The sequence below is a fragment of the Tachypleus tridentatus genome, chromosome 8 (assembly GCF_004210375.1).
Source record: "Tachypleus tridentatus isolate NWPU-2018 chromosome 8, ASM421037v1, whole genome shotgun sequence".
In the NCBI taxonomy this organism is placed as follows: domain Eukaryota; kingdom Metazoa; phylum Arthropoda; class Merostomata; order Xiphosura; family Limulidae; genus Tachypleus; species Tachypleus tridentatus.
In genome coordinates, this window is record NC_134832.1 from 99509921 (window position 1) to 99522464 (window position 12544).

At 29.8% G+C, this 12544-nt stretch overlaps 1 protein-coding gene across 8 annotated transcripts in view; it reads right to left on the minus strand.

Annotated features, from left to right (window-relative positions):
* LOC143223043 (uncharacterized) overlaps positions 1–12544 on the minus strand; it is a 409689-nt gene that overhangs the window by 58331 nt on the left and 338814 nt on the right. For 3 of the 8 annotated variants that reach the window (XR_013012632.1, XM_076450423.1, XM_076450439.1), the window contains exon 5: positions 4243–4308. The exons of the other annotated variants lie outside the window; for them this stretch is intronic. Coding sequence is in view for 2 of the 3 variants with exons in the window: in XM_076450423.1 (XP_076306538.1) it covers positions 4243–4308 (66 nt within the window). In the remaining variant the exon portion in view is untranslated. The remainder of the gene's footprint in view (positions 1–4242; positions 4309–12544) is intronic. 8 annotated transcript variants of the gene reach the window in all.

The following is a 12544-nucleotide window of genomic DNA, read 5'->3' on the forward strand; positions in this document are numbered from 1 at the left end:
CAAAAGTCAGAAAGGTGCCACATATATGCATGACATGGAAACCTACATAGAAAAAATAATAGGTTAAATTTAGGTCTACCCTTTATATGTGAAGAATTCAATAGTCATACAAGCCCTATAACCACGTGTAAGACCTGCAATAGCACAAACAGTGTCAACAAGAAACACAAAAACTACAATCGAAATGCATAACGTGTGTATTTAGTTCACAATACAAGCTCAGGTTAATATTATTAAATGAACAAGGAAGAAAGACCTACATAAATTCAAGAATGTTTGGGGAATCCCCAAGTTGATCATCCTGGTGTAGTGGTTGCACCTGTTTCAAAGTATTCATTATTCAGCTCAGAACTATCTAAAAATATCTTGTCTAGCTACAGTGTAAATAAAACAGCAAACTTAATAGATTTTCCACTTAAAAAACAAGAAAGAAATGTTCCTGGTACAAATTTGCTCTCACAATAATTTGGTCAATTTCCTGGCGTGTAACAGATTTAGCAGTTGGGAAAGGTCCATTGTTGTTTAAACTACATACTCCTATGTGTGTGTATATATTATGTAGACATATACATGTGCATATAATTCTTGCATGCAGTTAACCTTAAGTAAATCAGGCATCTTTTCAAAACTGCCTCAGTGTTACCCATATATCAGAAAATTGTTACATAAATGTCAAATAAAAGCAACAATTTTATTCAGTATTTTTTCTCAAACAATGCTAATAGTCTCCAAAATACAACATAAGATTTTGAAAATTATTACTGACAGTACTGTTTTTCAATTTTACTGGTTTTGTACAAAAGATAATTCTAGAAACTGTACACTGAAAGACCTTACTGAAATATTACATTTTATAAATACAGCTGACATTTAACTAGTATTATAACCCTCACAAAACAGAACTTTTCAAAAGATAACTTATAAAACAAGTACTTAAAAAAAACACTAAATTTGAAAGGAAATAACATTATACAGCTAATACTTTGTTCTTAAAACTAAGTGTATTATACTAGGTACAAATGTATATGTATATAAAGTGTTCTTCTAATGCAAATTATCTTGTGTTTATTAATACTATCACATATTTCTGTGGATAGAAACAACACATATATAGCATCTGTACAATAGATCTATCAAATATTATACACACACATAGTGGCAAATGTTAAGTTCTTCTTTAACTTGTTATGAACAATATCAAAAATAAAAACACAGGTTGGCTATATGCACATACCTACAATATAAAAAATAAAAATACAGATTGGCTATGTGCACATACCTACAATATAAAAAATAAAAACAGATTGGCTATGTGCACACACCTACAATATAAAAAATAAAAACAGATTGGCTATGTGCACACACATACTATATAAAAAATAAAAACACAGGTTGACTATGTACACATACCTACTATATAAAAAATAAAACCACAGATTGACTATGTGCACATTACTAATGTATAAAAAATAAAACCACAGATTGACTATGTGCACATACCTAACATATCAAAAATAAAAACACAGATTGACTATGTGCACATACCTAATGTATCAAAAATAAAAACATTGACTATGTGCACATACCTAATATCAAAAATAAAAACACAGTTTGACAATGTGCACATACCTAATGTATCAAAAATAAAAACACAGATTGATTATGTGCACATATCTAATGTAATATAGGTATGAACTTTCCAGATAAATGATTGAGTATGTTTCATTATGATTTTCTTTTTTTTATTTATTTTATTCAACTAACGAGTAAACACTAAAATATGAAGTGTATCTGACAATATTCTCAACTAAGTCATTAAGTTGCAGGGCATAATGTTACATATTAAGTACTGTTATAAGGTATATGTGTCAAAATGTTATAACTGCAACTACTTTTCTACATTTAAATAAGGTATTATACCTAATTTTTAATTGAAAGACTTTACTGAAAGCAAATAGTAGTAAAAAATTCAATAAAATAATCTATACTTCATGTAAATTTATGCAAAATATGATCCCCTTTTACTACTGGGCTTTCTATGGATTTTTCTCAATTGAACAGCATAAGTTAATATGATGTAAAACAACCGACTAAGTAGTATACATGTACTATTTAAGAAACTACAATCTTACATTACAAAAAACGTTTGTTATAATAAGTATTTGTTAGTATTTTGATATGTTGACTTCTCTCCTGAATAAAAGAAAACTCTGAATATATCAATATGTTAAGTATTTTCATTAAACTTTCCTTTTAGTCTTTCAGATATGAAGTTAGGGTTTATTTTTTCCAACTTAATATATGTAATACATCAAAAATTTGAAAATGTAAATTTACATTACAACTACATAAAGGTAGGAAAACTATGTTTTACAAATATATATCGATATGTTTGTACTATCTTTCAGATAACAACATTTATATGAAATAAGAGAAAATACATCACAAAAAAAATGTTTATTCAATAAAGTAAGATAAGAGCTCTCTTCTTTGTTCATCCCTCTACGTACATAAACACAAATATATTTTCGTCTAAAGTGTACCCTCTTACTTATAGGTTTAACCGAAAGAAATAATTTTTCATATTTTAAGATATGTAGATATGGCAAATATACAAGAACAACTAATTCAATTACAGTTTTATCATGGAAAAATATTTCATATGAAACAGAACGTACCCAGATTATTTAATATGTTTTAGAGATATACATATTGTGAAGCAATTAGCAATGTGACTTTTTTGTGCCAGAAACTTGCAATCACAATAAGAGAGAGAGAGGGGGGCATAACAATTCTTTGCTTGTATTATTCACCTTTCTTGGATAATACATGAGCTATTTAAGTACTTGTTATAAGCATTTATGACAAAGCAATTCTTAATGTATGATTAAAAAAACTTTCAACCAATTTTATACAATAAAATCTGTTATTTGTTATAGTGTATAAAGAACAGCATAAAGTATATCCAATACTCAAATCTTAGGACCTGCTATACCTTCCTAGACAGAATTGTGTGTGCAGTTAAATTTTACAGTTCCTAAAAAATAAATACTGTTTAAATATTATTGTTCTAAATATATCTAGTTTAAACCACATAAAAATATCAGCAAATAACTTGCTGAATAATCACTTTTAATTGCAAAGTTGTGAAACAAAAAATTGGAGGAAACATCTCTTTAAATCTAGTCTTACAAATAAACGTCTTTGCACTGAATAATATTCCAGAATTAATACATGTCCCTCTATATTCAGTGCAAAGATGTTTATTTGTAAGATTAGATTTAAAGAGATGTTTTCAGCTGTGAAATTGAGATATTTGATAAGAAGATTTAGAGTTGGTATGGGACACACTGTGAGAGTTTCCTAACTTCTTGATATAAAACTTTACTAACAATATATTTTTATAAATTAAGTTTATTTCTAACATCTACAGTATTAATAAAGAATATTATATGCTCATTGAAAAAAATAACATTAAAACTTCACTACAGTGTTAACTTTCTGTTTAGAAACATACCAATTGCTTCCAAAGATTTTATTTCTGCATCACATCTAAGCTCTCTTATACTGGTACTATACATGTATTTGCCTCAACCTTCGAGTCTTTTTGTAAAGCACAGTCAGAAAACCTGGGCATGCAGCAACCCTTTCAAGTCGTATTGCTGGGAGTGGCTTTCTTAACAATATGTGAATAGCCCTGCATAAATCAGACTTCACATGTTTACAATGTTGCATCCTTTTATGAAGTTACTTGGGCTTTACAATTTCCCTTTTGCCCCACTATATACACGTATGCTATGAAGAAATGTGATTCACTATAAGGTAAGCTTGCAAGACAGCAGTATATCTAAGAGTGTCTATAGTGTTATGGCGGTTTTAAACTGAAAAACAATTACTTCATTAGTAAGTCATCATTGTTGCCAGAAAATAACCCATACACATACATTAATGATTTTTCATTGTTTTTTTGACAATAATAATGTTGAATGTACAATCGAATTACACTGTGTTAAAACAACAGGTGAAGGTTTAAACAAATACAAGTTCTTAAAGTTTATATTGTGTCAAATAAGTTGTTAGATGTGAACAACTAAACAAAATAGTTAGTCAGTCATATACAAATCACATTTTTACCAAAGTTTCTTTTTTAACTACATTAGGTTTTATTATGATGCTTGGTTGATACTGTGATAACAGCTATGATAAAAAAAAAAATATTTAGAGGTTTACATCAAAGCTCACCTGAGTAAGCAGTGGTGATGGTTCGGGAAGTTTCGTATCATCCATGTTGGCTTGCTCTAACCATAGCTGTTTATAGTATACAATACATAAGAAGAGACCAGTTTTTAAAATTCACATTTTGTTTTTAAACTTCACAAACTGGTTTCCTCTTCTTAAAAGAAACTAAATTTTTGAAACTTTTCTGTCAATCATTCATTATAACATACCTGAGAGTTAACACACATAATGATGATGATGTTATTTTACCTTGCTTAAGTCAGACTTATAATACACAACCAACAGAACTGACACAAGCAGCAAGATTCACCATTTTAAAATAAATAAATCAATGACTGGTCAATGGGTAAAGCAGAAACAGTATGACACAAGCTTGGTGTTGTACAGTATTCAAGGGGTTATAGATGAGTCTTTCTATACGCATGAGCAGCATTTACAAAACATGGCTTCCTAAGTGGGGAGCAGTGAGTACTGTACATATAACTGACATAGAGTGTAAGCCTGTAATGAAAAGTGTACAAAAATAACATTATAATGGAAACATGGGTTCATCTATTTTTAAGGTTTTAAAAGGCGATATCAGCCAATTGTCAATATTCCTCATTATCCAAAAGCTTTCAAAAATATAACACAAGTAATTTCCATTAAAGTTTAACATAAAAAATAAAACACATTCCTGATACATGTATATTAGCACACATTTCTCTGCACAGGCTATGTGCTTAGTAACACCCATACACTGGTGCACAGATGTTGGAAATTTTCACATTACATATTGAATATCTAAAAATGTTCCACTAAATTAAATAAACATATTTTTTTACTGAGTATGACTTCATTTATCTTGCATAAAGCCACTGGTTTAATAACAATATAAGTACTAAATTTTACATAAAACAGAAAATACTGATTTTACCTACCTGCATTTATAATTCGATATAAATATATTTGTAGCTTGCCTATTTAAAAATATTAGGAAGTTGGGTTGTTAATTTAATTGAATATTCTTTCAACATTGTTGTTTATAAATTTTCATTCAAGTAATAACAAATAACTATTAATAAACAAGGTTTACAAACTCTGCAAATGGCAACAGAACCCCTGTTTCATAACCCTAAACATTAACTTACATAACATATGAACTGCACACCATTTATCACCATCATTTTCTATCTGTTCAAAGTGTAACAAACAAATTATGGCATTTGTGGACATTAATTTCTGAAGTCTTATAGTTGTGATTTTTGTTTTTTGCTTTAAATTACTACACGTACATTACATCCAATATGCTTTTTAACAAACACTTTTGCTGCTTGATTTTAATTTGAAATTGATATGCGAGTGAAAAAATGTAAGTTTGCAACACATTTTTAAACAATACAGTCTCTGGCTTTAAAAGTTAGAAAATTTAAGTAATATGTTTAAGATCTGGTAGCCTAAAAGTAGACTTTTTATTAAAGAAAATTATACTTAAAAGTAAAAATCTTGAGTAATGGTTCCTTTTATGTAGGCCTACAAGTTCAATTTTTTTTAAACTATCATTAAGGATAAATATATGAATGTGATTGGCTTAATTTAATATGTACTTATTGCTTTAGTTTCTTGTTTTTAAGGAGGAGAGGTTGACCTCGAGTGGCCAAATACAGGGTGTTCGAAAAGTCATTGTGAACTTATATATTTATTAACAGACATGTTTCAATATATAATACAGGAGGTAAATATGAATGACAATTATAAACAATGTTGAAAGTGACCCCCGTTGGCATCAATACAGGCCTGGATCCTTCTTATTTTGTTATTAAACACCACTATTAGTTGCTGGCTTGAAATAAACTGAATAAAATACATTAACAAAACTGCACAGTAACTTTCCGAACACCCTGTATTATATAACCATGCTTTTACACATGCACAGTCAAAAACCATGCAAATTAAATACATTATAGAATAGAACTGTCATTTACAACTAATATAATTTAAGGTTGTACTAAATACTTGCAGGATTTAAAACTTTAAAAAAATGTACCAATAATGTCCAGTATATACTTCCCAAAAATGCTAATTATTTTGTACATAATTTTCAAGATTCCTTTTACTTTGTAGGAAAATGAAGTGAAATATGTTCTATAGATCACAAGAAAAGAAGCATTCAAGCTGTGATAGTTTTAGTTTTGGTGTGTTCTAGGACTGCTTGTACTAAAGGATTAACTTACTAGCATTGCAAATCATGCATTTTCTAATAACTTGATGAACCACACTCTTACCATGTCAAAAGCAAGACTTGTTATCAGGCTTTATTTCAGGTTGAAATGAGAACATGGAGAAGAGTTTTTATGGAAGTAATTTTAATTTTTGCATCTCTTGCATTCAGGTATTGAGCATGAAGCTGCTCAGATCACAAACAGTTACATTACCTACTGCACGAAAGTGCTAACCCACTGTCAACTACTAGTACAAAGCATTTCTAACAACTCAAATTGCAACAAAACAAAGCATCTGGGCTAAAATAAACAAGGATAATGAACTTAGAACTGATTCAAACTTACTAGGTTGTTGTTTAAAAAGATTTCTAGCAATTGGTCAGGAGAGGTTGTTTTGCTACTTTTTTTTGGCTTAGCAACAGTTTGTACAGATGTATCAATTTTCATACGAAAGATAATATACAGTTATCAGCAAATATTTAAGGAGTTCAAGTTAGGCCTTACATAAGTTATTCCTCATGGTAGTCAGGTTCAACTGTATAATTGGATATTTTGTGTAAGAAAACTTAGACAAAAAAAAAGAAAAGAATACATTATAGTTTTGAATATAATATGAAAAAAAGCACCAGAAATATTAAACATTTTACTGTAAGTAATGCAAAATAGATATCAAGGTATATGCACACATCAGGCTGATAAACACTTGTAAAACCTACCTCACATTTGAAATGTCAAAAAATAATTTAGTTAGAAAAGCTAGAAAGTAGTCAATTTTTTTATTTAAAATATTTTATTCCTAAGTACCTTGAAGAAATATGACAATGGTACTATATTAGGAAGTGTAAAATTTGTATATCAGATTTGTGTAACAATAGTTTAACTCCTTTATGTTTTAAAACCTGTTGCAAGACAAGCTGGAGTTTAGTCAACATCAAACTTGGCAAGCATTTTGAGTTCATTGTTATGGTTAATACCTTTAAAATAACCTAAGAAATTAAAGAAAAGTTGAGAAAGATATTTAGTGTCTTTGTACACCTGAATTAAACCTGCTTAATGTGTAGAATACGTTCAGGTCAGTGTCCCGGGAATAGAATCTCTCAGGTGGACCTCGAAATTAGAGTAATAATCCCAACTGGCAGCAAAAATGCATGCAGATGGTTTTTGATGACAAAAACATAAAAATAATAGTTTTGTTCCACTAGGAAAAGCAAGAGAGGGAAGTCTGTAGCTGCTACTTAATATGATTTATATTTGATAGATAAAAAGGGAAGTCTGAAAGTCACTAAAATAGAGACTGCTTGTAACTATAAGGAGAAAGCTGTTCAATGATGGCATTGATCTTAATACTAAATAGTGTGATACCTATTGATATAGCTCTGAGAGATTCCAAGTTCCTGGTTGAAGGTTTGGGATAATGGATTTATAATGATATTCTGTTAAAAGTCATGAATAAAAATGGATAAATGGCCATGCAATCCATATAAATGGAAATCCCATAAGATGCCAAACCTCCATGTGATATCACAAACCTTCCAAAGACAAAAAGAACAAAATGACTGATTACAGTCACAGAGAACTAAACAAAAAAAAATGGTGCTCTTTTGGCCTGTGTCTTGATGGCCAAGAAAGATGTATTAGAATAGTTAAAAAAACACTCTCAAAGGTGTTAGCAATACACTGTAAATCAGCATCTTCTTGATCATCAAATTGTAGGAATGAAAGTGATTGCAAGGGATACTTCTCACTTACCTTTTGAAGAAATCAGAATAGCATTCAGTAATCTGAAAAGGTATATCTCCGATACATTTCAACTTGAAGTTGAATATCATGTGGTAGTAACATTTTGCCAAACAGGTGTTAGGTCCTAATTTCTTAAGTGACCTTTGAGAGCTAGCAGGCCCTTCTAATCCTTTCTAAATGAAACAATGAGACACTTAAAAAAAGACTTTTCTGAAGGAAAATGTAAGATAAAAAAAATTTGGTCCAGAAGTGTTGAGAAAATGACTGAGTGTTGTCAGTCTTCAGCCATGGATTTTTTTTTTACTTTATTATCTAAAAAAGGCAGAAACATTCAATACCCACAAATCCCCACTTGCCACAGAGTCCAACATAGGGACATACTACATGATCAAAAAGTCAGTATAACAGTTTCAAAATTTTGTTGCCACAAAATGTCCATAACACCTACTAATGACATCTGACAGTAGCATTAACTTGACTTTATCCATAAAAATCAAGCCAAATGACCCTGGGAAGGCCAATCATTTACAGGAATTCAAAGCCAGAATGGTGTGTTGCAGTATTCAAGATACCACTAAAATATCAGTATCCTTTCCTCCCCACATAGCAAGCACATACATTAATGCTTCAATGCCAGAAATTATAGTGTTCAGGCAAAATGGAAAAACACTAACTTTTTATCAATATTAAAATAATAATCTCAAGTCATATTACTTTTTTTCATGTTCCCATGGATTAATATATAAATTATGTACATTTCAACAGTTGTGTAATCAAAAATGGTTGCTTCAGTTCAAGTGTTTTGTTTAATGTAACAGTTACAGTTCCCAGTTAAATATTTTGCAAATTTTTGAGCCTGTTGAAGATGTTAAAAATAGTAGTGGTGAGGTTGAATTGACATTTGTTAAAACCAAGGATTTCAATAAGAGAAAGTTTTAAAAGGCAATTTCATCATACTGAAGATATCAATGAAAAACTGTATAATGAAACCAGGGTTAGTACTAATAAGAATTCTAATGCAATAATTTCAGACACATTGAGTCAAAATGAGATGAAGAGACATTTCAAGATGGTTTTCTATACTAATGGTTATAAACACAACCAGAAGAGACTCTATTTTAATTTTATTGCCAACCATCGATTAAGTTTGATGTTTTGTTACAAAAAACTAAAAAAATGCAAATTTTGTTCTTTTCAGAAAACCATTTTTGGGACTTTATTTGTTGTTAAGTGCAAAACTACACAATTGATCCAAGCTATAACCACTATGGGTACTGAAACTTAGTTTTTAGCATTATAATTCTTTGAAGTTACTGCTGTTTTAGTGGGGATTCTTTCTAAGGCTATGAAACAAAATTTATCAATAATAAATTGAGATAATATCACAAAAAGAGATGCAACACAAGTTTAAGAAATTTGTGAAAATAAATTGCTTTTAATCCAAAGTAAGAATATTTCTAAAATGATGCAAAGAAGATTAAATCTAATTGGCTAAATACAGATATAAAAGAGAAAATTCAAAGGTAATGCCACGAGTTTGAAAGTTAAAACTGGCAGGTAGATTGAAAGATTTACAAAGCTTAAGAAAAATTATGTTTTGTTAGAAAGGAAATTAAAACATCCAAATCAGCTGATGAGAAACAGATGGATGATAACACTAAAACAATGAGGAATTTTTTAAAGTATATTAAACACAAGCAAAATAGCAGTTGGACCTTTAAATGCTAAATGTAAGGTTTTTGTGGAAAACTGTAGAACAGTGAGCTGTTAAACGTTTTTATTTTGCCATCAAAACAGAAAAGATTAGCAATATTCATGGCTTAAATATCTATTGAAAACTGACATTAATACATTGATGGTAAAGTACTGTAGAAGAACTGAGAGATTTTCCCATTTTTAACGTAGGTCAAAGATCAGATTGTGAATCTCTCATGTTTGATAAGTAAATTAACAGTGGACAAATATCTGATGATTGAAAAGTTGATAATGTTACTCCTATTTCTTATGGGGGAGTTGCCATTGAAATTACAAAATGGTTAGTTTTATCTTCGTAATGGAAAAATTTTGAGTATGATAGAGGATGCTACGCAAATCATTTAATGAAGCATGACATTAAAAGTACTTTTAACATGAATTCACAAATGAGAAATCTTGCCTGAGCATAATACTTGTTATTTGAATGATGGAAAGGATGTGAACTTAGAACTTGGTGTACTCAGAAATTCCATTTGTGTTTAATAACAGATCAATAAAATCATCTCAACAAGAGATGTAAAAACTGACTAATTAATAGAATTTCTCAACAAGTGACTAATTAATAGGATTGTAAAGCAGATGGATGGATGGGAAATAGTACAAGGTTGTTACTAATGCAGTCCAATCAAACAGCACACTTGTTTCTTGTAGAGTTCTTCAGGGGTTAGTGCTTAGGCCTTTGCTTTTTCTCATTCACATTTATGATACTGGTAACAGCAAAAGTACTAAAGTGAAGTTTACTGACAACATTAAACTCTGGGGTGTATATCTAGATGTACTGGAAATTCTGTGGTAATGCAAAATGACTAGGTTTATAGTAAATGATCTTTAATTATAAAAGGTGCAATTTAATGTATTTGGATGATAGAATTTCCACATGTGGGAACTCATTCAACAGAGTGACTGAACTAAAATAACTTAGAGCAGTAGTGGATAATTCACTCAAGCTATCAAAGTAATTGAATTGTAGGATGTATTTACAGGTACACTAATTTCAAGTCAAAATAGAAAATTATCTTCTATACAAATCATCAGTCAAGACTTACTTTAAATACTGTATTCAGTTTTACTCTCTCTTTAACCAGTGAAGGATATTGACTTAATTGGAAGAGTTCAAAGGAGGGCTACTACATGTAGAATGATTCTTAAGATGGATAGGTTAAAAGAAAGATGTGGTCTTACTGAACTTCACAAAATAGGAGATTGACAGTATTTACTAGACGTCTCTGATTTCTTTGTGCTGTGCTATATTATAAAGATAAAGAGATGAAAATACAGAAATTTATGATTTTGAAAAGTTGAGGCAGTTTATGTTTCTAACAGTGTGATTAGAGGCCAGTATTTTACAGAAGTTTAAGATGTAAATCAGTGATTTCAGCCAAAATAAAGAATATGAATATTTACTTTCCTCAAAGATATGTTATGGAAGGAAAACATCAAAGAAACTAACAAATGATCCCTTGTTGTCTCTGTATCTTGTAAGCAAGCTACAATTTCCTTTGATGATGGGCTAATACAGTCATTGTGTTTAACCACTATTATAAATTTGTGGTAACTCCATTAATTATGATTATTGACAAAATAAATATTTAACAGTGCTCAAGATACAATTTGTTTACAAGTTAATATACTTTTTTATGTAAAAATTGTATCTTCTAAATATGCAGAGTACTTGCCAGTAGGTGTGTTATTCATGTATGTATTGCTAGGTCTGAAGAAAACATGTATTAAAAATAAACAAAACATGAAAGATAATTCCTGCTGCAAACTAAATGACAAATTATCCAGTGATTACCAACTGGCATTTAGGCTAAATTAAAAAAACAAACAAAACATCTTTAGCATATATAGTTTTCAAAAAAGAGGTTATTTTTAAGTGATCTTTTCAAAATAAAGTTTGCACCATTTTTTTCACAATTGTTGGTTGTTTTCAAAGGATCCATGTCAAACAGAATTCTTCTATTTCATTTTTTCACTAAAATGATACAGAATGTATTACAAAGATAAGGGGCAAAATGAATCAATTGTATTCATCCTATTTTTTTATTAAGTATTCTTTGTGTGATCAAAAAATGATAATTTAAGGAAAGGAAAAAAAAACTGCCAAAAAACTGAAAGAGGCAGCTGCAAAGAAGGAAGAAGGTGAAGACATTATACAAGTATTTTTTTACGTGGCTTTATTTATAGTTCTTGATTACTGTTGAACTAAAATTTACACAAGTCTAATTTTATCAATCAATGTTAATAAAATGCAAACTGTGTGGAATTTATGCTCAAACTATCTTGGGTTGTCCCTTCAATAGTGTGTTTAGAGAACAATAAAAAATCAAGTGCCTAGAAAGCAGAAGAAAATATTACCTACATTTAGATGTTGGATAAAGAAAAAGTAACTGAATCCTGAAAATTTGCAAGTTTTGAAGTTGAATATCGATATTCTGTTTACGCGGGTAAAGGCAAATGTGCGTCTTTGGTAAATTTAGATATTTGGTAGGCCTAGTATAATTGCTATTTAAGACCAGTAAAGAAAAGTTATTTCTGTTATTATACTGTAAGTTAATTCCATGAATTAAGGGTTGTTTAGAGCAGAAGAAACAAATGGTTGTTATATA